Below are 24,706 nucleotides of genomic sequence, written 5' to 3'. Positions count from 1 at the left end.
CGCGATCGCGAGATAACGCGTCAACGAGAGTCGTAAATTCTCGTTACGATTAAACAATCGACGCCACGAACTGATTGATCCCCTATTTCTATTACGAGAAGAGAGGTGGTTGGAATGAGTACATTACGGAAAACTACACTGGATTTGTTAACAAAAGTTTAATAATAAATAAAGAAGCAACAATTTCAGTCAACGATCAACAATGAACAATTAAGACGAAAATATAACAATTAAGGTTTTGTTAGTGGTTTGCTTATAACGAGACCTGTCGTACTACGCAACTTGAGATAGACTAACTGATGCTTTTGTTCGAAACCACGGAGTCTTTCATTTGTTACCCCTCGATATCCCAACTACACGTGTGTTTATTAGATGTACCGCGGCGGTCGCCGCGTATACGTTCTTCTGAGAATTCAGCGAAAGAAACTTAGAGATATCGATGATAGATTGGACACGTCGGTATTGCGCTTTGACGGTGTCACGTAAAATAAAAAGAAATTTAAAAGAAAGAAGAAAACTTTATTTTTTCCTCGTTTATACACTTATAAGACACTTCTGAGCTCTAAGCGTGACCGTTGGAGACTGAGGCTCTTACAATATTTTTACATCTGTTCCTTCTTTGTTTGTCATCCCTCATTATCCCCACTACCCTGTAGGCGTACGTGAACGTTGCTACGCTTCTAGAACATTTGGTGGAAGGACCGTTAGGACATAGATGAACCTTTAGGCACTTCGGCGATATACACTGTCGCCAAGGCCGCCATGTGTCTCCATCATCGGTCCATCGGGTTCGAAGTATGCCGATCGTGACACCATCCTGCCCGCGGTGTGTGTGTCCTGGTCTCTGACGTGATTTACGTTACAACGGCGTAGCTCTTTGTGTCGCGAAGCCGTGGAAAGTTTCGTGGACGAGTGCCGCGACATTAGTATGTTGCTGTTGGTAATTATACGTAATCCAGTGAAACTGAATAGTTTCGAAATTGAAGTAGGTGAGAAAATTAGAGTATTATGATGGTGCAGGACGAAAGGGCCTGATTTCCTATACAAAAATATGTCGACGATGAAGTAACAAGTTTTGACGCAAGACTTGGTTTTCTGGAAAATCAATTATAAAGTTCCGTCCACTTGATTCGCTACTTTTTAAGTATACGCGTACGTACATGACGAAACTTCACAATTCATTGTCTGGGAAACGAAGTCAGAATAGATTTTATATATCCGAATGCACGTCTAAAAATACCATTTTCTCTCATACATACACGTATGTTTTCTTCAATATTTTCTCTATTCGGTAACATGAAATAACAAAACTAACTACTTCAGCCAACGCTCATACCGCGTTGAAAATACTCGTTCTCGTCCGATCACGAAAGTCAAGCAGCGCTGGGCACGGGTAGTACTTAGATGGGTGACCGCTTGGGAACTCCGTGTGGTGTTGGCTTTTTTTACTTTTTTTAACACTTAGCCAACCGAACGGGCAGATCTCCCTTTTTTACTTTAGCAACGCGTTTTTGTTGTTGTTATTGTTGTTATTATCAATTATTATTTACCTGGAATTGTTCCCAATTAATTGCGACCCTTTTTCTGCTTTTATAAAGTGCAGTACGGAATAAAATGCATCAATTTAATGGTTTTAAAATTAATTAAAATGTTACACCATCAGTTATGACTAAATAAAGATATAGTCGAACGATATCACACTATAAAAAAATATTAAGATTAACTTCAAATAAACTAAAAATATTAACTAATCAATAAATATGATTACCCTACAGCGCTAATATTATTGTTATCATTTTCGTGATAATTAAAAACAAAAGACTTTTTATTTATTAATAATTTATTTAAACGTGAAGCCTAATATTGTTCCTTTCAGACATAATTTGAATAAATCGATTTAAAAAAAAAATGCGTATTTTCGTTTACCCGTCAATTTGACGGGTCCCGTAGATATAGGTATACTACAAAAATTAGATAGATTAGATAGAAAATTAGGTAGATTTAAAAATTAGAAGGCCTAAGAAAAAATAATTTTGTGCATAAATTCTTTAAATGAAATGATTAATTTACGATGCAAAATGGTTAAAATTAATGCTATGGTTTTTGAGATATTTCATTTCGAAGTTCAATATCCGACAAATTGGCGGGTCGTTTCAATGTTATTGTTATTTTTTTAGTGATAATTTTAAAAAAAGACGTTTTATTTATTAATAATTTATTTAAATGTGAAGCCTAATATTGTTCCTTTCAGACTTAATTTGAATAAATCGATTTTTTAATCAAAAATGCGTATTTTCGTTTACCCGTCAATTTGACGGGTCCCGTAGAGATAGGTATATACGAAACGCCCGTAAACCTAGTGTTAAATAACACAACTTTATAAGTGCAGTTTACGCGACTGATCTGAAAGATGTTTACTGATGAGAGTTTGTACTTTCAGTTTCGAGTTGTTCTCGTATCATCACGGAGGAAAGCTCGGTGTGGGTGTACCCTTGGAAAGTGAGGGTAACGATTCCCGATGCCAATTGGTTATAGCCCACGTTAAAAAATGAAGAGTGGAGGAGGAAGCCTCCTACCAACATGGCTCCTAGGTGACATTGTTCATGGGGAAAACCAGCTTTCCCGCTATTGAGGGTACACGGTGGGGACCTGCACACATCTGGCCTCTAATCTGGATTGACGTCACACTCTCGAGGGCGGCTGAGACCCTTCCTAGTCCACGAACCTTCTTCTTACCCAATCAAAAGCAGTGTCTATTGCCCTCACTTTCCAAGTCAAAATTGTCCTTAACGAATCAGCTCATCTCGTGTTCTTAGACACACCCATCACTGGCTTTTCTCTGCCTCAACATTGTCACTAAACTTCACATATTCTCTATCTTTAGAATAGTCAACATCTTTTACCGAGTTTCTACGCTTAGACCAATCGCGTACTTAATTTATACATACGCATCAGTGTAAATAGGTTCTATATAAAGTTGTGGAGTGAATTGTGATTTATACGTGTCAATTCAGTGTGTATTCCATTGTGATTACTGAATTCATCATAAGGTTTGATAAAAGAAAAGTTAATAGTTGTGCTACGGCTCAACCTTCTTGTTTTTATCATCTAAGCCTCAAATTTACGTGACGTTATCCTCGGTGTCTTTGTTGGTGTTGTCTATACCTGCTTCTTGGACGAGGGAGTTTCGTTCTTTTGGTTTGGAAATTTGATTTATATGCGGGAACATGCTAGCAGAATCGTTTTTGGACATATTTTTTATTTTGTTTGTCCAGTATTGAGTTTAGATTTTGGGAATTCTTGTTTCAGCTGCGATTTTACTTTGTATAGTAGGTATCTTAGGAATTCTAAGTCTTCTCTTTTGTCGTAAGAATAGTTGTATTTATTACTTTTTCCTTTTATCCTATTCCTATTTTTTACTTTTTCCAAACTGTCTTTTTGTAATTGCACCTGGGAGTTTCGGTCTGTGTTTCAAGTATTAGGAAGTCAGATGTATTCTTGTTTATCTGAAATACTATGGCGTTATGGTCGCTGTTATAGTCTAGGATATTGAGAGTGTGTTAAAATTTTGAAATTTTAATCGCGCGTCTGCTAGGCATGTGCCCAGGTAAGAACCTTCTATTCGGTAAGAGGGTAGCTCGGAGCTGTAAAGCTTTGTTATGTAGTATATACTTTTATTGTCTAGCCAGTTTCAAATGAAGTTTCCTCTCGTGTTGTTTAGTTCGTTTTTCCAGCTTGCATGTTTTGCATTAACCTGGAAACAACATATCCTAGACAAATCTTAACAACTCAGGGACAAACTCAAAAAATTTTATTGGCTCATTGGCCGTCGCTCCAACCTAAGCACGCAGAACAAAATTACGCTCTATAAGGCCGTAATAAAACCAGATTGGACCTACGGAATCCAACTATGGGGAACAGCAAGTAACTCCAACATTGAAATACTCCAACGCTTCCAATCGAAAACGCCAAGATCCCTATTAAATGCACCCTGGTATGTTACCAACGAAACAATCCACTCAAGATACCTACAGTCAAAGATGAAATACACAAGTCCAGAAGCAGATATAACGCAAGAGTCAACAACCACCACAACCCATTAGTCACCCAACTACTGGACACGACGGACCAGATCCGCAGACTAAAAAGAAAATACCCTCTAGATTAAATCCTTAAATTCTACTAGAACCAACAATATAAAACTATTATAATCCATGTCATTGTATCTCGCCAAATTAAGTTACTGAAAATTCTTAACGAGAATTGATTGTAAATATTCTAATAAATAAAAAAAGAAAAAGTGTCGTGTAGCGGTATTTGTTGTTGAGTGTCGCTACAGTACTCAAAAAATACGACTGCTGATCAAATATCTCCTCTCTTTAGAGGCATACAAGTATGCGTATACACATGAATGCTGTTGGCTCCCATTTATTCTTCTTTAATAAGTACTTTATCGAGTGAACGTCGTTTATGAGCAGAGAACGCTAAAATGAGTGTCGAATTTCCAAATCCGTATGACAGTCACATCGGGATACAAAGATACAAAAGGTACCGTATTTCTTCTTATCCTGCAAATGTTTGTGGCTACCTATTTGTCTGTCTGACGTACCATCGTTATCATCTGACTATGTTCTCTTTTGACCCGGTAGGTGGCACCGTTTTACCTTTCCTTGTCTTATTAATTTTTCTCGTATTAATGTACCGACCTGCCGTTTCCTTTTGTCGCTTGTATGTATTTCATGTTAGGGAGAAAATATTTCTTTCAAATATAAAAGAAATATTTGTTTAATACTTGAAAAAAAAAACATTATTTTTCCGTATATAAAAGAAATATTTAAATGAATACTTTACTTTAGCATGCAGACCGTAAAAACTATGCTTACCATTCATATCCATCCATTTACACTCATATCCCTAAAATGATACTCTATCAAATTGAATGAAATATCTATTTTGTATTAAATAAAGCACGTGTTTCAGAGTTTGAATAGCAAGAAAAAATTAAAGGAAAGATACAAAAAGAAGCCAAGTGGAAAAGAAGTGTTTGGATGATAATTGGGTATTAACCTGTATCAATAGATGCTACTTTTCCTGTATTTGTCTGCAAAATGTAGACACATGTAGTATCGAAAAGAGGGAGGTATACGTACTGTTACGCTGTGAGGTTTTAGTATAGGTCGCGTTTCTGGTCGTCGCTCGCGGTCATACAATGTCGTAGGCGGATCGCCTTGTCTGCCCGACGAGGGACATACAATGTATCGACGAGCGCATCCAAGCAGCGACTTACAGAAATGTCGATTTCGGCTGTTTGTTTTAAACGAATGCGGCATATGTGATCATAGGCGCGAACGGTGGCGTGACCCGAACGTAGTGGGGGTCCTCTCCCCGAGAAGACCGAGAAATGATCTAAGGTCAGACAGTCCTTTTTGAAGATTCTAAGAACACATGTCGAGAGGTCGGATGAATAAAGCCGCTAAACCGAACGAACGCGTTGGCATTGTTTATCACTGAATAATCTGTCACGCTTTATCATTATATTCCTCGTTATTAAATACACAAACTATATCAACCTGTTAACAAATAAAACATCCTTACTCGTCCTTACTCTCGACCTATTTAAGATACTACATAAATTATCAACAACAGATTGAAGATGTATATGATTTCCAAAAAGCTCTTTTCTTACAAATTAAAACACGAACTTTGAAATAACAAAATGTACAAGAATAAAACACTTTACAAGGCACGGTAGACGATCGGCACAGATCTACCGATGTAATGGCTATACCGACTGATTGTTTTTATATGTTTGGAATGTCAACATTCGGTTGTTTTGCTAATCATTTATCGCAAGAATGCGCAAGACTACATTACCCTCGTAACGTAACAGAAACATTTGTCTCTGGTTGCGTAAGTCATCGAAAGACTCGAAAAGACTCGAAACTGAAAACTTTAAGAAAGCTATTCAATGCGATACACATAATTTTTCATTTAGGTGTCCATTGATTTGTATTATTGCGCGATACTTCATAATACTTCATAATACCTTCATTAATTCTTCGAGTATAAGATTAAATAATTTTTTTGTAGCTTTTTCCGTGTTTCATGATTTGCTATCTTATGTGCGTGTGTGCAAATATTATAATATGCAGTGATCAGTAGTTTTTATGGAAATGACTTGTGATCTATGCAAAATAACGTACGGCCACAATCAGTAGATCCCTGAAGAATACTTAATGCACATGTAGTTTATCAGTGGTACATGTGCAATTTTCTCACGGTGTGTAAACTGTAACACAGGCATTTGCACTATTTTTATGCAGTATACCAAATAAAGCGGGTCTAATATACCAGTTGTCTACGTAAAGAGCGTCACCTTTACCGAAATGGAATTCCAGAAGGGACATTACAACACTTCCCGATTTACCAATATCTTTATGTTCGGGTTCTATCTTGTTGAGGTTATTCGGTGTATAAAGAGAGAAAAACGCGTGGATAAAGTGTAAGGTACAAAATATATATATTTAATTTAATAGTGAAGTGTAATAATAAGTAGGAATACAATTTGAGCTGGTCCAGATCCGCACGCTAGCAGTGTTACCTTATAACTGAAAGCCCCGAAGCCAACGTCGCCTGTCTACTGTTTATGGTCTGCCTTCCTGCTATTCTTTTGTCTACATGCTGTCGATGGCTTCAGCGCTTGAAAAAACTAAAAGGAACAGATGTGGAGTTTTCGTAGAAGTGGTGACCACTTCAACATATCTTAATACCAGGCCCCATATAAATAATGAAATCCTAAATATAACCTGTCTTACGGGAACAAAGGAAGAATGATTTCATGTCAAATCTTATTTTTTTCGATGCAATGAATTTCTGAATGCCAGTTTGCCTATGTACAGGAGCTCTATACATAAATTGCGATAAGGGTAAAATGTACTTGCAAATGTTCCTTGTAATTTACCAATTATGTTTCGGATTCTCCGCACAAGATCGAAATTGGATACAATATTGTCACTAAAATGTAACATTTGTAGCAGTAATAAGTGGCGGCTTCCGCTTATTATTTCGCTATAGATATCGTTTTTCAAGAGCTTATCTTTGTTCCAGTATTCTGGTAACGATAGCTTCTTGTTTCCCGTCATTAAAAGAGAGATAACAATGGAACAATATAATTAACGGAGCACTGTATCAGCTATTACATTATTGTTATTTTTTGGGGGGGGGGCGGCATTGATTGTTTGTCTTTTCAACAACACACTCTACCAACTCTTCGCTAACGACTTCGCTTACGACTGAAAGTAATTTATAATTTTCCATGAATAACTTATGTCTGCTTGAGTACCCGAATTTCGTAGGGTAAAATCATGAATTTTGGGGTCAAATTTTTCTGTCGTCATATGACATTTGGTAAAATTGTCCTTCGCGCGTTATTATTCTCTATTTCAGAATCATCAGAATCTGTGGTACTTAGTACATTCAATCTCTTTCACTGCAGTTATCCGAAACAGTTTCTGATTCATCTAATACGTTCAACACTTGTAGTTTTTGTCAGATGTTTAGAAACTACTTCGAAAAGAGCAGAATCTGAAAAGTTTATTAAATGAAACGTAAATTATAATACTTTTAAGAAATAGGAATACAAATAAGTATACAAATATACGGTATACAAATTGTTCGGACCTTTTTTGTCTAAAGTATGTAATACTTTCCTGAACTAACTATTGTTCTGTGATAGTCGAAACAAATTAAAAAATCAAACAATGTATAAATGCGAATCCAGTCCTGTAAAGTATTTGGCGCGGAACTTACAAGAGGCGCTGCTAGGCATAAATTAGTTTACGACACCGCCGGTTATAGACGGTCTTAGCCTCTAGGAGTCACTTCGTGGCCGCCGAGTATAACTAGCGTTATTAGCGAAACGGTTAATTAAAGAACAAAGCCGAAAACACAATTTTTTTGCTCTTGATTTTTTCATCTCATTCTAGCTGCAAGAATCGCCTCGTAAGTATTTTTACATTAGCTGAACACCCTGTATATGCTATATAAAAAGGATCGACGGCCAACAAATCCTGGCACGTACGCTATCACGGACGCACAATTATACGTATAATGCGATGTAGTGGTATCGATAATTTTTTCCAGACACTATAGCCGCCCGACAGTTACATAGATAGGAAAGAGTTATTTAGAACCATACTGGCGGTAACGTGTTCGAAAGTCATCGAAATCGGAGAGGATGTAGCTGTTCTACAGATCCACGTTATTCATATCAGACAGTTCCGCCTGTGCAGGCGACCTAAACGGACGTGCGAAACAGTGCTTCAGTGAAAGTGCGGCAAGAGGGAAGAGAAAGCGGAAAAGTAAACGCCCATCGCCAAAAGGTGGAAACATGTAGATTCCACCAATAAAAATAACTAACAAAGGAGTAACATACATTATAAATAGAGCTACAGGCTCTACAGAGGCAGAAAAAAAGACGTTAACATGGAAATATCACAAGCCAATGACGGGAACAATGAACCAACACACCACGAAGAAAGCTGGACGGTGGCAACTTCCAGCAAAAAACGCAAAGTAACCCTGTTCGCAAGCGGGAGGAAAACCGAAACACTAGAAAAAAAAAACAATGGCTGCAGGATATCAAACTGCATAATTCATTTAGCGCACTGCCAGAAGAGGCAGCAAAGGACTCAACGGAAAGTCCGACAACTCGCATCGCTAAACCACCACCAATATACATAGATGCGAGAATAATTATTGAGATATGTATAATTTTTGTGCTGGACTAGGTCGAATGCGTAGTGGAGATGTTTGTATGTGGATCTCAGTGTGTGGAGATATGTGTGTGCGCGGCGACTGAGAAACGGACGAATGTAAACAGTCTACAAAAGGTCGGGTATGGAAAAAAGTGCTGAGACGCGTGCAAGTGTGTATCGATGAATATTCTAGAAATCGTTTATAAAATAAATATGTGTCTACGTTAATAGTAATGCCCAGTGTAAATTTAATGTTTCCATAACAATATTTCGGCCATCAAGATCCACAATTCTCAACAATTATTATTTATTGTTATTAATTATCATTAATTGTTGTTTACCTCTGTATTTTAATTAAGTATTGTTACAATAAACTCGATTTTCAGACTGAAGAATCGATGTCTAGACGGTCGTCCTCTCCAGGTATAAGTGAATAGTGAAAAAGTGCTTCAAAGTAACAGTGCTGCAAAGTGATAGTGAGGAGGAAATAAAATAACAATGCAGATACCAACTATAAACATAGCAACAAAAGGTGAAACATATTATATAAAAACCAAACAAATTAACATTGAGACTGAAGAAACAAAAGAGCATCGGGGACAGGAAGATAGCAATTCAGAACATGAAAGATACTACCAGGACGAAAGCTGGAAGCCAGCGAAGGCTAGCAAAAAACGCAAAACAACAACAGACATAAGTGCCATAGAAAACCCAGTTACAGAAAAGCAGCGATGGCTGCAAGAATTACCATTAAGTAACTCCTTCAACTCACTAACGGAAGAAATAGACGCTGACCCAGTAAATAAAACCACTATCCAAACAAATCATATTACAAAACCACCACCAATCTTTGTAGAGGCCCAAATAATAGACCCGCTCATCGATCTACTAAATAATCTAGATGAGAAAAACAACTACACAATAAAGCAAACAAAATTGGATCAAGTAAAAATACAAACAAACACACCAGAAACATTTAGGAAAGTTATAAAAGCATTAAAAGAAAAAAATGCTATCTACCACACGTATCAGCTTAAAACTGAAAGGAGCTATAAAATCGTCATAAGAGGATTGCATCCTAAAACCAACATACATAAACTAAGCGATGAGTTAGCTAAAATTGGACATCAAACAAGAACAATAAACAATATAACAAGATTCGACACAAAGCAACCACTACCATTATTCTTAATAGAACTTGAACCCAGAAACAATAACAAGGAAATATATGATATCAAACAAATACTAAACACAATAGTAACAGTCGAACCACCACGACACAAAAAAGATATACCTCAATGCATGCGGTGTCAACAATACGGACACACTAAAAACTATTGCAACAGAAGCCCAGCTTGCGTCAAGTGCGCAAAAAATCACTTAACTGTACACTGCCCATATTCAGGAAAAATACAAAAAGTTAAATGCTTCAACTGTAACGGAAACCACCCAGCCAGCTATAAAGGATGTGAAGTAAGAAAACAACTACAACGTAAACTGTTCCCGCCCCTACGAAGCAGGACAAGCACTAACACACAAGCCCATCAGGACAGCACAAAACCTGAAATATTACCAAATACAGAGCAAGCAATAAACACCAAACCTATCAGCACCAACACCATTGGTGGTCTAAGCTATGCTCAAGTAACCAGCCAACCAGCGCGTCTGATTCTCGACCAGATACTTGGGCCAAATATGAATATGAAACTCGCGATATTCATGTTTGGGCCAATATCTTCATCGCGAATCTGACACGCTAAAGTACGGAAAGGGGTTGAGGAGTTTTCCTAAAGTTCCAAAGAGAAGGCTCCGTTGTCCTTCCATCTCCGACATATATATCTAATCCAAATCCAAGCATTTGTTGATTGAGTATGCATCACACGGTATAAAAAGCATAGTTGCAACTTAAGTGGCATCCGTAAAAGTTTCGTCGAATGATGAAACTATTTGGAGTGTTTGAGAAGGGAGAATTCTATAAACTTCTAACTTTCTTCTCGTGTTCGCTAATGACTAATTCGACGACCTGTTCCATATAAACTCATCAGTAAATATGCATGAACAAGGACGCTAATGATCAACCTGTATATTTGTAATTTCCTGCTACTTCATCAAGAGCACGTTTTTTCTTGCTAAAATTTAATGTACATGTAAACATAAGTATTAATATGAACATAGAAACATATTGCGAATAAAGCCAGTTTCAGAATTATCGAAACTTTAATACCTCTTTTCCGAGCGAAGGCATCATTTCCAACTCATAGTTTCCATATAGACTGTTGTTCCTTGTGACGGGTAGAATACGTTGCAATTAGAAACAAAATTTGACCCTGAATTTCAAAGTCAAGGCCATCTTTGCACACTTTTTTCACAAAACTTCACCGATAGTACAGTCACGCTACGATCCTGCTTACATTTACTTTCTTTACACTCTGTCCATGTAAAGTTCCATTAAACTGTACGTTCTTAAAACATCGGGCGTAATTTGTGACGTAATTGTTAGAATTTAATCTTAATGTTAAGATAAATAATCTGTGGGAGACACAATGTTTATGTTGAAATAATATTAGGTGATATTTATGTAGTACCGGGATCAGAAGGCCTAAGGTATCGGCCGAACTGTAAACAATGTACTGTTGGGTCCTTTAAGTGGACAGTTTACGTGAAAAGGCTGCGTGACCTTGATCACGGGGGTTTCGGAATACCTGTTCCGAAGAACGGGAAAAGGGAGAGCGTGTAGAGCGAGGAGAGCGTGTAGAGCGAGCAGAGCGTGTAGAGTGTGGAGAGTGTGGAGAGCGTGTGGAGCGTGCGGAGTGGGCAGAGCTTGGATTGGGAAGCAGAAAGCTGCATGCGAGAATAGAACGTAGAACAGCATTGTAATCATTTCGTTGCTCTTAATAATATATATTAAATCAAAACATCATCACTTGTCCTTTCTCTCTAAGACCCATTTGGATACTACATAAATTTTGGGGGCTCGAGCCGGGATCTAGAGCGCTAAGTGACAAGTGAAAGGGATATTTCGGAACAATGAGTGACTACAATGCAGGAGAAGCAGTGTTGACTGACGAGCAGGTGGCTCAGATGCAAGTACCGGAGTTAAAAGACGAGCTGAGAAGACGACGGCTGAGATTAGTGGGTAGAAAACGCGAGCTGGTAGCGCGATTGCTGGCTGCGGTACGTTTAGAGCGGGAACACGGTGCACGAGAAGAAGACGATGACGACGACGATGATTTAGAGGACGACGATGACGATGAGATGGGCGTGATTGGGGACCGTTTAGACGGCAACGATCCAGGGAATCACGATCTCAATAGTCAAGTTCGGGTGACTCCAGTGGGAAGACGTCGAAGCCAAGACGAGCGTAAGTGCACAGTGTTAACGTTTGAAGACGTGCAAGGCTCGTTAAAAAAATTCAGCGGAGATGACCTACCGAATGTAACTCAGTGGATAAGAGATTTCGAGGAAATGGCGGAAGTGTGTGGCTGGTCGGACATCCACATGGTGGTTTTCGCGAGGAAGCTTCTCACAGGCTCTGCTCAAGCTTTCGTACGCCAGGAACGATGCATGAAGTCCTGAGCGAAGTTTAAAATGGCGCTGGTAGATGAATTCGAAGACGCAGTGAGTGACCGGCAGGTATATCAAGAGTTAGCGCGTAGAACGAAAAGAGCAGACGAGAGTCTGCTCCAATATATGTATAGTATGCGTGAGCTTGCGGGGCAAGGAAGAGTCGATACACAGTCGGTGATCGACTATATAATCCAAGGTATTCCCGATGGAGTCTCAAATAAAGCTATACTATACGGGGCCAGGAATATGCAGCAGTTGAAGGAACGCTTCAAGCAGTATGAAGCGATGAAAAGAGATATGAAGACAAAACTTGGAGAGCACAGGGACGATAAAGCAGAACGATCAACAATGCGGAATCAGTCGAGACAAACGAGCAGTGATCTCAAAAGGTGTTTCAATTGCGGCGGTGACGATCACTTAAGTGTTACATGTCCGAAGAAAGAGAAAGGTGTGAGGTGCTTCAGGTGCAACGAACTTGGACACATGGCGTCACGGTGTACAGCACAACCGAAGAAGACCTACATCATTTCAAGACCCGAGAAGAAGAGATACATGAAGGAGGTGACGATAGGTGGATGTAGGTTTACAGCGTTGGTAGATACGGGTAGTGATCTCACGTTCATACGATCAGACGAGTATGCGAGGTTGGGATCACCACCGCTAGGAAATGGTAAGCTTAGGTTTGATGGCTTGGGTTCCACGGGCAATGAGACCTGGGGCGAATTTACAAAGATAATGATGGTCGACGGGTGTGCATTCACGGTCACGTTGCACGTCGTCTCAAACAAGGTATTGAGGAGCCACAGCCTGCTACTGGGTACTGACTTTTTGGATCAGATAGAGTTGCGGGTCAAACGGGGCGAGGTGAGCTTCCTACGGCTTGACAGACAGGATGACGGTCACGAAGACGCGCCGGATGTATTGAAGGTCAACGCGATAGAACAAACCGACGAGATAGATCTAGCGCACGTACAAGAACCTCTCTATCGTGAAGCGATCCGCGATATCATTAGGGGGTATAAGCCAGAGAAGACGCAGGATGTCGGGATAACCGCGAAAATCGTGTTGAAAAGCGACAAACCCGTGGTACGAAGACCGCGGCGGCTGGCGCCATCTGAAAAAAAGGAAGTGGACGATTTGATGGAGAAGTGGACAGACGAGGGAATTATAAAACCATCGGACTCGGAGTATGCAAGTCCCATAGTCATAGTTAGAAAGAAAGATGGCTCCATCAGGGTCTGTGTCGATTTCCGCGAACTTAATGAGCTCATCGAGTGTCCTCATTTCCCGTTGCCTTTGGTTGAGGACGTGTTAGATGCATTGCAGGGCGCTCAGTTCTTCACGACGATAGATCTGAAGGATGGGTTTTTCCACGTGAGTCTAGACAAAGACAGCCAAAAGTACACCTCTTTCGTCACGCCGACGAGGCAATACGAATTTCTGAAGTTGCCGTTCGGTTTAAAGATCTCTCCTATTGTTTTCCAGAAGTACATCTCGATGATTTTCAAGGAACTGATGAACAAGGGTATTGTCATTGTGTACATGAACGATATTATTATTCTTGCAAGAAGTTTAAAGGAGGCGTGGGAACGTTTGCGAATGGTCTTAGAGTTAACTAAGCAGCATGGGTTAGCAGCAACTGGAAGAAATGTCGCTTTATGCAGAAGGAAATGGAGTATTTGGGACATATAATCTCGGAAAACACCATAAAGCCGTCCTCTCATAAAACTAGGGCCGTTGCTAATTTTCCCAAGCCAACATCTGTCAGGAAAGTTCAGAGCTTTTTGGGACTTACGGGGTATTTCCGAAAATTCATTAGGGGTTATGCGAAGATCGCCAGGCCTCTAACGGACCTGCTGAAAAAGGAGGTAGAGTTCCAGTTCGGGGATCGAGAACTAGAAGCGTTCGAATCGCTGAAAGCAGCGCTTACCAGCGGGCCTGTGTTAAAATTATATAGGGTGGGCGCCGAGACTGAATTGCATACAGACGCGTCCGCGGAGGGTTACGGGGCGATTCTAATGCAGCTGGATCTAAACGACGGAAAATTTCATCCAGTTTACTTTGCCAGCGGAAAGACCACCGCCGCAGAAGCAAAGTACACCAGCTACGAACTGGAGGTACTGGCGATAGTAAAGGCATTAAATAAGTTTAGGGTATACCTGTTAGGTATGCCGTTCATTATTGTCACTGATTGTCAGGCATTCGCCCTGACGATGAGAAAGAAAGATTTATGCGTGCGCGTAGCCAGATGGGCGATATTGCTAGGTGAGTTTAAGTATCAGGTGTGTCATCGACCGGGAAAAAGTATGCGGCATGTGGATGCTCTGAGTAGAAATCCACTGCCAAGTACTATGTACGTAGCGGAAAATGAAGACGGGCTGATTGCGCGGTTGAGAAGTGCGCAGGACAGGGATGTCGAGGTCCGCGGGATTGTAGATGCTGTAACGCGCAATCAGGTCGAGGGATATATCATAAGGAACAACATATTGTATAAAGAATGTAATGACGATTTGCTAGTGGTAGTACCGAAGGCTATGCAGATTCAGATAGTCAGGCGGGCACACGAACGGGGGCACTTCGGGGCCACCAAGACAGAGGCGATAGTCAAGAAAGATTTTTGGTTTAAGGGACTACGTGAGAAGGTCGAACATGTGATAGCCAACTGTCTTGACTGCATCCTAGCCGAACGAAAATCGGGCAAACAGGAGGGATATTTAAACCCTTTAGACAAAGGCGATACTCCGCTAGACACCTACCATATCGACCACGTGGGACCCATGACAGCTACACGGAAAAAATATGTTCACATCTTTGTAGTAGTGGATGCTTTCACTAAGTTTACGTGGCTTTACCCCACCAAGTCTACTGATGCCGCAGACGTTATCGACCGGTTGAAAAGGCAAGCGGCTGTTTTTGGAAATCCACGACGAATCATTTCAGATCGGGGAACAGCGTTCACATCCAACGCCTTCCGAGAATATTGCGAGGAAGAAAACATAGAGCATTTGCTAACCACGACGGGGGTTCCGAGGGGGAATGGACAGGCAGAGAGGGTCAACAGGACACTTATACCATTATTAACCAAACTGGCTGCTCCTAAACCTGATGATTGGTACAAGCACGTCGACCAAGTCCAGAGGTACTTAAATTCCACCATAAACAGAAGCACGGGGAAAACTCCATTCCAGCTACTTGTCGGGGTTGAAATGCAAATCAAGGAAGATGCACAGGTCAGAAAATTAATCGACGAAGAATGGGCTGCAAAATTCGAGGAACAGCGTCGTGAGTTACGCGAGGACGCCAAAAGAAAGATCGCTGCGACGCAAGAACAAAACCGGAGGAATTTCAACAAAAGACGGAGGAGTGCGAAGCAGTATCTAAGGGGAGATTTGGTAGCCATTAAGAGAACCCAGTTTGGCCCAGGTTTAAAACTCGGAGGAAAATTTTTAGGGCCGTACCGGGTATCTCGAACAATGCGGAATGACCGGTACATGGTGGAGAAAGTAGGGGAGCATGAGGGGCCTGCGCACACATCGACGACCGCAGACTTTATGAAGCCTTGGGTCCTCAACGCAGAAGATGACGCCTCCGACGATAGCGAAACTGAAGACCACATCTGAGGGCAGATGTTATTCCAGGATGACCGAATGTAGTACCGGGGTCAGAAGGCCTAAGGCATCGGCCGAACTGTAAACAATGTACCGTTGGGTCCTTTAAGTGGACAGTTTACGTGAAAAGGCTGCGTGACCTTGATCACGGGGGTTTCGGGATACCTGTTCCGAAGAACGGGAAAAGGGAGAGCGTGTAGAGCGAGCAGAGCATGTAGAGTGTGGAGAGTGTGGAGAGCGTGTGGAGCGTGCGGAGTGGGCAGAGCTTGGATTGGGAAGCAGAAAGCTGCATGCGAGAATAGAACGTAGAACAGCATTGTAATCATTTCGTTGCTCTTAATAATATATATTAAATCAAAACATCATCACTTGTCTTTTCTCTCTAAGACCCATTTGGATACTACATTTATTAAACAGAATTACAGAACCAAATGTGTTTAAAATATAAAATGTGTATAAATAAGACGAGGCTTTCACTCGTCTTGGGTCAAACGTCTCTCCAGCCCCACCGTCTCTCCTGGACGGTTCCGGGACAGTTGGGACGCTGCTCATCCGCCGGCGGCCATCGGGGAAGCCAAGTACAATATATCGGCCGTCTGGCCAGCAATTGGCCTTCAACCACTACCTCCACGGGTCCAATTCCAATTGGCCGAGCTGAGGGGTCGCAACTCCCTCCGGGCTTCACTCCAATCCCGTGGTCCCCACTTTAATCATTGGTAGGATTATCGGTGTGGACGGACGGCCACTTCACTGTCGGTGGAGATCCTGCTAACCGAACTCCACAGTTTGAGGTTGGACTCATGTAACACAGGGTCCAATGCAACGGGCATCGGTCAACGCCGATGGTCCCGTCCCTGAACTTACCTGGACGATCTCACCCTTGGCTTCGCGTTTGTGGGTGCGCATAAGAATCAGGATCTGCATAGTAAAATTGTCAATGTACCTCCTGTGCTTCCTAAATATGCAGACGTCTTCCACCAGGCTCTTCGTCCAGTTGTCGCTGCGATAGTAAAGCCACCCTTCCTCCCAATACGCTCCATACGCTCTTCCAGAGCCTTGATCCTTTCATGAAAGAGTGGGTCTTCTTTGAAACAGGTATCGCATAGTGACTGCAGATATTCCTTCTTTATCCGATACGTCTCGGCCCGGAGCTCGACCGTATAGTAAACGGGCAAAGTGCCCGTAAGCACGCACAGTGCTGCGTGGGATATTTTGCGGGTAAGCCGTAGATGGTCTTAGGCGCACAGAGCACCACAGAGCACCACCGACTCTCCCAGACTCCATAGAGCTTCATCGCAGAGTCGGTGAGACCGTTAACATTAGGCAGCAACGACCTCAATGCTCCCATAAGGGTATCTGCCTTACCCCATACTTTTCCCAAATAAGCCCCGAACCTTCTGCAGTTATCTACTTGCACCCCAAAGTATCTAATCTCCTGCTTCGTAGTCACAAGGTGCCCCTCCATGTTTATTTCAATTACCTTGGGATCCGCTTACCCGTCAGCAATATCACCTCGACCTTCTCCTGTGCGATCTTTAATCCTTTATCGGCCCACCACCGCACGATCACGCCCAACGCTGTACTTAATTTATTGTTCGCTTCTTTATGTTTGGACACGTCGAGAATCACCGCCAAGTCGTCGGCAAAAACGACGACATTCATTTTCGGAATTGCCTTAAACTCCTTTAGTAGACCACCGAACACGAGATTCCAGAGCAGCGGCCCAAGTATCGATCCCTGAGGGGCACTCGCATACACATTTACACTACAACAACCGCCTTGTTCGGATTTATCTTCGTACAGGCATCCATCAGATCTTCTTCTGAGATTCTGTAGTTGTCACTTCCTTACTCTTCTCCGTTTCTATTCCTTACAATTCTATCTTTACTCTCCATTGGCCTCATCAGGAAGAGCTCGTCAACTATAGATCGGACCCTGTTCAAGTGAAGGCCGTCTGTCTGGACTCTGCGGGCCATCCTAGACATGACCGTCCTATACGGCCTCCCCCAAGGGTCCCTATCTAACGTCACACAGAACTCCCACTAGCATCTTTCCTTATTCGCTTTGATGGCCCTCGCAAGTTTTCTCTTACTAACTTTGTAACCTTCCCACAAATGAATCGCGTCATTCATGCTCATGGTCCTAGCTTTCTGAGCTTTTCTTCTGCTCTTCGTCGTCTCCTTCCTCAACTTGCTTATTTCATCGTTCCATTAGTAGTTACATCTCCTCTTACCCATTGGTGGATACACCTTTTTATGTTCGGAGGCATACGTCGTTTCCAGAATAGTTTGTAAACATTCTCCATGCGCTTCCTCGTCGCCTGTATTATCAATAAGTAACTTCTCATAATCTTCGTCAAAAGTTATGAGGTTGTTACGCCGCGCAACACATCTGCACTCCATCCCGCGCGGCGTGACAGCCAACGGTCGACGTGCCGTCCTTCGAACCTTCCATAGGCCTAAGGACCCACCATAAAGTGAAATCCTAACTGCATTGTTCGCACACATGGTTTGAGTCAATCTGTCTGCCAGAAAAGACTTTCTAATTCCAGAAGGGTTTTCAGCTAGTTCTTTAGAAGGGTCCTTGGGTTTATTACGTGCTCTTAAGAATTGCGGAGAAAGCAGGTAGTGGCCTAACGAAAAAAGCGGAGATTTCTCTAACGGAAAATCCGAGTCTCCCCATAAATAATGTCGCCTAGGACCCAAGTTAGTAGGAGGCTTCTTCCTCCTATCTTCCTTCCCAACATTGGTCATAACCAATCAGCATCGCGGATCATTGCCCTCACTTTCCTAACTGAAAATGTAAGCAACGAATCCGCGTTCTTCGGTCAAAGGGCACACCCATACCGAGCTTTCCTCCGTATCCACATTAGAATAAACTTTAAAGTTTGATCGTCTCTCACGGTGCCTAGAGTTCCTGCATTTCCTACAACTCTCACCGTTCCTACCTCTCTAAGAGTTAGATCGTCTCTCACGGTGTCTAGAGTTCCCATAATCCCTATAACTCTCACCGTTCCTGTATCTTTCAGAGTTCCTTCATCATTTCTCAAGGTGCCTACACGGCCTAGAGTCTTCTAAGGCTCTCACATTATCCAGAACTCCGACAGTTCCTATATCTCTCAAGGGCCTAGAGCTAAAAGCTCTCCTTCTCTCATCCAAGACTAACCCTTCTCTCGTTATCTGTATCTTAATCAACGGCGTTACTACTTTGTGTGATTGTATAAAGTGTTGGAAATATACATTATTATAACTCAGTGACTCCCAGTGTTATACAGCATCAACCACCCCGATTATCCTAACCGAAATACGGGGATCGAACTATTCGTGGTGTCGATTATTCTAATCGTAACGGGAATTTACGACTCCCGTTGACGCGTATTCTAACGACTGCGTCTCCCCGCGATAGCTCGAAAATACAGAGGTGATGTGCGTGATAGGTATAGAAGAATCACTCGGTATTGTTTAACAATATCTATTTATTTGCTTGTGTTCGTGGTATACACTAGCGCGCCGAAAGCACGGTACAATTATCGGTTCGAGATTACAAGTTCAAGCTCGGCGCGATACTTTACGCGGTGGTTCGAGTCGAGACGATTGCACAGATGTCCAGAGATTCAGATTCGCTATTACGTACGACTGCGGACGAACAATTCAGATAGGCGTCTTCCAACTTGCCTCGCGACTCGCGATAGAACAGAATGAATTTGTGTCGCGATGATGCTCCTTAGGAAAACTGTGTTTGGGTGTGTCTAAGGATACGGGATCATCGGATTCGTTAAGAAAAGTGTTAGTTCAGAGAGTGAGGGAAATGGACGTCGCTGTTAAGTGGCTAAATTGTGAGTTGGTGGTTGGAAAGGGATGGTAACTGCCCTTGAGAGAGAGTTGCTAGCGAGGAGCGTCGTACGTGAGAAAAAGCAGATTTCCCGTAGTGGGTGGTATGTGTAGGGACTATTGAAACAAAGACTATTTGTCCCTTTAGAGAATCTTAGCTGCATGAATCCTAAGATTTATAGCGGGTCCTTAGGCTCGCTGTAAATATTCGGTGAGAATGTATCGACATCTGGCAATCATCTTGTTCGAAGGGTAGAGTCTTTGCGTAGCAAGGCACGAGACAGGAACCGTTGGGAAGTTTGCTGTCGAGTGCCGCTACAGTTAAAACAAATTTGTCCATATCGGCGTTCTTCGTCGAATACTTAAAATTCTCGGCATTATGCTCCGTCATTTTAATCCTAAAATTATGCAGGACGTATCTGTGGTCCGATGCCGACCAGACCTTCGATAACTTCCCACCTGCATCCTTCTTAGGCAATCCCCTATTGGCACTAATAATAACGAGGAAACTTTTCATTCCGTTCTTACAGAATCTATGATCTTCGTTTATCCTGATCGGGACGATCACATTCTTCGCGAACATGTTCAGGAGATTGGTCCCCCTGCCATTTCATTTCATTTACATTTACATAGCCTCCCCATGCGGTTGCCTTTGAGTTAAAATCTCCGGCGATCATTGTTGCTGGGTAACTCCTCTTGGTCGCCTGAATCAGAGTGTCCAACACCTGGACGCAGCTATAAAACTGTTTCATATTTACATTGGGGTAGCAACAACAACCAATGCAAACCGCGTAGTCCACGATGACTCCTGCGATTTCATGTCAAATGACCAATCTCTGGTTGTTTCCCTCTGAAGAGTGTCACCCACAACGACGCAACACCCTTGTCGTCGTTGTACCAATATGTTTGCTGCCTATAAGGCACCGATATGAATACAACGTCTATTCCAGCTTCGCAGACATACTGGTACACCTATTCAAGTTAATTCTTATAATCCTTATCTTCTGCTAGGGTTACCTCTCTTCATCCTCTCTTTCACTAGAGGGCACTCCTGTGACCCGGTAATGTGCCTCAGGCTTTCCCTATTCTCCTTTAGGCAGATATCATACCTTGGTTTCTTCGTGCACTGGTTTATGCCGTGGTCCCTGACCCCACATCACCTGCGCAATTCCCTACCAGGGCACCTGGCCGCAGTATGCCCCAGCATGTGACACTTATAGCATCTCACTACGTTGGGCAGAATCCTCACCGAGGCAATCGTCAATCCCGTTTTAATCTTGATCATCGGTCTGTCCCTGGGAACAGTACTCGCAGACAGCACATCCAGCGCTTGCTGGGTTCCTCACGGCATCATTCTTAGGGACTTCACCTTTATCCATCTCTCTTCCTTTACGTTCAGTTCAGTGGATATGTTCTCTGCCAATTCTTCCTTTGTGGCAGTAGTGTCAATATTCCTGATTTCCAGGGCCTCCCTATTCGCCAAGGGAACAATTTACATCTCCTAACGCATCGCCTAGCTATAAGATCTATAGCGGGTCCTTAGGCTAGCTGAAAATATTCGGTAAGAATGTATCGACATCTGGCAATCATCTTGTCCGAAGGATATGGTCCTTGTGTAGCGAGCCACGGGACAGAAACCGTTGGGAAGTTTGCTGTCGAGTGCCGATACAAATATATTCATCAGCTTCTATACTTTCAATATTACAATTACTTAATTTATTTTAGGTTTAAAGGTGACGATGTGTACTACAACCACCAGTATCATCTATTAAGATTCTATTGTATTGTAACATTATGAGAGTGAGGATATGGATCAGCATAAACTTATACATAATACTTGTACTTATACTGATGCCTTTATTTATTTAAATATTTCTATTACAAATTCATCCACTTGTTCTTCTATCAGTCAACCTCAACACATGTGAACAATTTGTTTACAAGTTTACGCAGCGTAGGAAAATCACAAACGCACTGCGGTGGCCGGACTGTTCCCAGATAAATCGTAAAAAAATAGCCATATTCACATAACAACCACGTACGCATTACGAACTTATGAGCTGTTAATAAACGTGGCAATTCTTGTATGAACCACATATAATCAATATAATTGATCACTGTACATTGCGATATTCACATACTTACACAAAAGATGAAATACTATATGATATTTAAATTTAACATAAATAGAAAACTACCTACTATTTATTATGTGAAATAATATTTTATCCAGCCTGAATGTCACGTCTAGCCTCTATTTCGTTGATCGTATCATATATTTTAACGCCGACTGGTTAAACATCTACAAGGTTCATGAGCAAACAACTTGAGAACCAAAGTGAGCCTTTACAGCAAATGAAGGATTCTTAAAACGGTTTTACTTAGAACTATCTTATTTTAAAATATATTTATTTTCTATCATCATTATTTATTGTTCAGTAGACTTTTTAATGATAAATTATTATTGTCAACGAACAATCTCGGAACTTTTGTTTGGTGAAGGATGATAGAGGATTTTGTCATTATAATGTTGTCCTTATAATGGAAAAATGTTCATATTCAGTGAGCAGATGAATTGCTTGCAGCTCTGAAATCATGTGCGTATAAATGCCTGCATTCTTATTAAAATTTCATAGAAAAAACAAGCAATGTCACAAATGGATTTATTTAGAAAGGAGACGAATGAAGAGACAAAATGAAAAGGATGATGAATCCCTTCTTCATAAAATTGTATTTATATTCCTCTGGTTTAAACAGAAGAAATAACGTTCAAATAGTTAGTACACGATACAGTATATTATCAGTAGTAAGATCATTATACTAGACATTTTGGTGATCTGATGTATCCAGTACAACCTGAAATAACCAAAAATATATGTATTTATATTAGTTCCTATTTTCTTATACGAAGATACTTTTATACGCACCTTGATAATCGTTGTCGGGCTGTTGACTGAAACTCTTGTTTTAGAATAAATTTCTTAATTCCCATCAGGTAAACTTCAACATACTTCTCCCAATCCATATCCTGTAAATCTAGTTTGAACATATCGCCGTCGTTCAACATTTTCACTTTTCTCGTCATGTCGGAACAGTTATCTCTTTGGAAAGTCCATTCGTACATGGCGAAATATGCTACCACTGCAAACAGCTTATTGCTATTTTGGAGAAGTTTCATCATTCTGAAATATCAGTTTTACTTTTATTACAGATGAAGACAGAGATTATCTCAAAAACATTGTTCTCGTTGTTTGAGAATCGATAGAATACTCACATTGGTTTACTACCTCGAAGTCTTAAAAATATATCTATGACGAACGCAGGAAAAATACCCGGAATTACACTCAGAACGTTGTAAATATATCTATTAGCTATCATTGGACAACCCGGGTACCATAATGTATCGTTCAGTGGCGTTTCTATACTACATTTCACCATGGTATTTCTCATCTGACCCCATCTTGCGAATTGAAACAATTACATTTGTACCATTAATCAAATTACGCTTAAAGTACAGTTTATTACTATCCGAGTATCTCAGGAAATATTATGTAATTAAATAAGTATTACATTACATCACTAATTTCCTAAATTAACGTATTAACGAGATGAAAGTGGACTTTTGTATTCTACGTTTGTGTGCGCTTCCATTGTCCACATTACTTAAAAAAACTTAAATTTTTGGAATGCTCTAATAATCTAATTACATTAGGTGAAAAATATTCTTAATAAATATTACTTAAAGGGGCATGCGTTACTCGTGCAGTTGTAAACTTTAACTTCATGATCACTATGTAACGTGACATGCCATGCAGTACATAATATCGTATCGACTACGAAATCGACAGGCACTAAATCCAATCTTGCATCTCTCCTGCCCCGTATTGCTGTTGCACATCCTCTGCCGATTAGCAGAAAGCTACCTGGTAACATTAAATTTGTTTATAAATTATTTGTGAGTTTGGATTAGCAGAAATGTAACGCTAAATACATAGGAAGTGATTCTTGTAATAATGAGCGACAACAAATTTGAACAATAATAAGGATCATCTAACGAAAAGACTTTCATTTAGCCGCTCACGAACAAAGCTATTAACTCCAATATTGTGAAATGTAAGGAGTATTGAATTACTATTGAAAAAGATCTATTAAAATACCTGTAAGTCCAGAAATATTCTCTATCCAACCAGGACATGGTTCTTCCAGAGAAGCACCAATTATGCTTGGCCGTACTATTGCAACTGACAGGTGTTTACTCTTGTTTGCTACAATCTGCTCTGCTAAATTCTTACTAAATGTATATGTGTTTGGATAAGATTCTAAAATCCTTTTTTCTATTAGGTTTATCGAAGTTTCGTCGAATTTGTCACACATATCGATCACATCTGAAGGTTTCAGGTCCGTGCTGCAAAGTTAATAATAAGTGAACGTATTCTTCACGACATAATTATAAATGTAATATTCGTAAACCATGGAACAACGTTCGCGTATAATTTATTCTTACGTATAAACTTTTTCCTCAATCTCATGTAGATTCGCATTACTAAAGGCTGTGCTGACGTGGACGAAGCTAATCGGATGCTTTAGTTCGTTCCAAAGCTCGATGACACGAAGAGTACCCTTCGTATTCACATTAACAGCCACGTGTAACGGCTCGTTGAATCTCACAGTGGCAGCGACGTGAAACACTATGTTTACTTTCTCTAACAGCAAATTTCTATCTTTTCGCGAAAGACCTAAATCCGCCAGACGAACGTCACCTTTCACAGGATAAACTCTGCTAAAAAGTGAGGGGTTCTTTGCTTTAATGCCATCATAAATCTGAAAACGAAAATTCCAGAAATGAGATTTAATCAATTTGGCTCCAGACAGGCTTAAATATTGAAAGGAACAAGAATAATATGTACGAACGGGATCATCTATGAGCTTCTTAAATCGTTGTTCT

General features: G+C 40.9%; 2 protein-coding genes, 1 long non-coding RNA gene and 1 other non-coding gene across 4 annotated transcripts in view; 2 read left to right on the top strand and 2 right to left on the bottom strand.

Moving 5' to 3' along the window:
• The window catches only part of LOC126926273 (fatty acyl-CoA reductase 1-like), a 285,326-nt gene that overhangs the window by 258,051 nt on the left and 2,569 nt on the right, over positions 1–24,706 (bottom strand). The gene's annotated exons all lie outside the window — the stretch shown is intronic.
• On the top strand, positions 1,323–1,441 carry LOC126926393 (5S ribosomal RNA). The gene has a single exon (XR_007714529.1). It is a non-coding gene; the product is annotated as a 5S ribosomal RNA (ribosomal RNA).
• Positions 18,594–19,188, top strand: LOC126926310 (uncharacterized). The gene is made up of 2 exons (XR_007714481.1): positions 18,594–18,816; positions 18,888–19,188. It is a non-coding gene; the product is annotated as an uncharacterized LOC126926310 (long non-coding RNA).
• Positions 22,664–24,706, bottom strand: part of LOC126926277 (fatty acyl-CoA reductase 1-like) — a 40,424-nt gene continuing 38,381 nt past the window's right edge. The window contains exon 6 of the mRNA XM_050742550.1: positions 22,664–22,943. Within this exon, the coding sequence (XP_050598507.1) occupies positions 22,679–22,943 (265 nt within the window). The 3' untranslated portion in view covers positions 22,664–22,678. The remainder of the gene's footprint in view (positions 22,944–24,706) is intronic.

This window comes from Bombus affinis, chromosome 17 (genome assembly GCF_024516045.1).
Source record: "Bombus affinis isolate iyBomAffi1 chromosome 17, iyBomAffi1.2, whole genome shotgun sequence".
Lineage (NCBI taxonomy): Eukaryota > Metazoa > Arthropoda > Insecta > Hymenoptera > Apidae > Bombus > Bombus affinis.
Note: the sequence above shows the minus strand (reverse complement) of the source record. Positions and strands in the feature narration are given on the sequence as shown.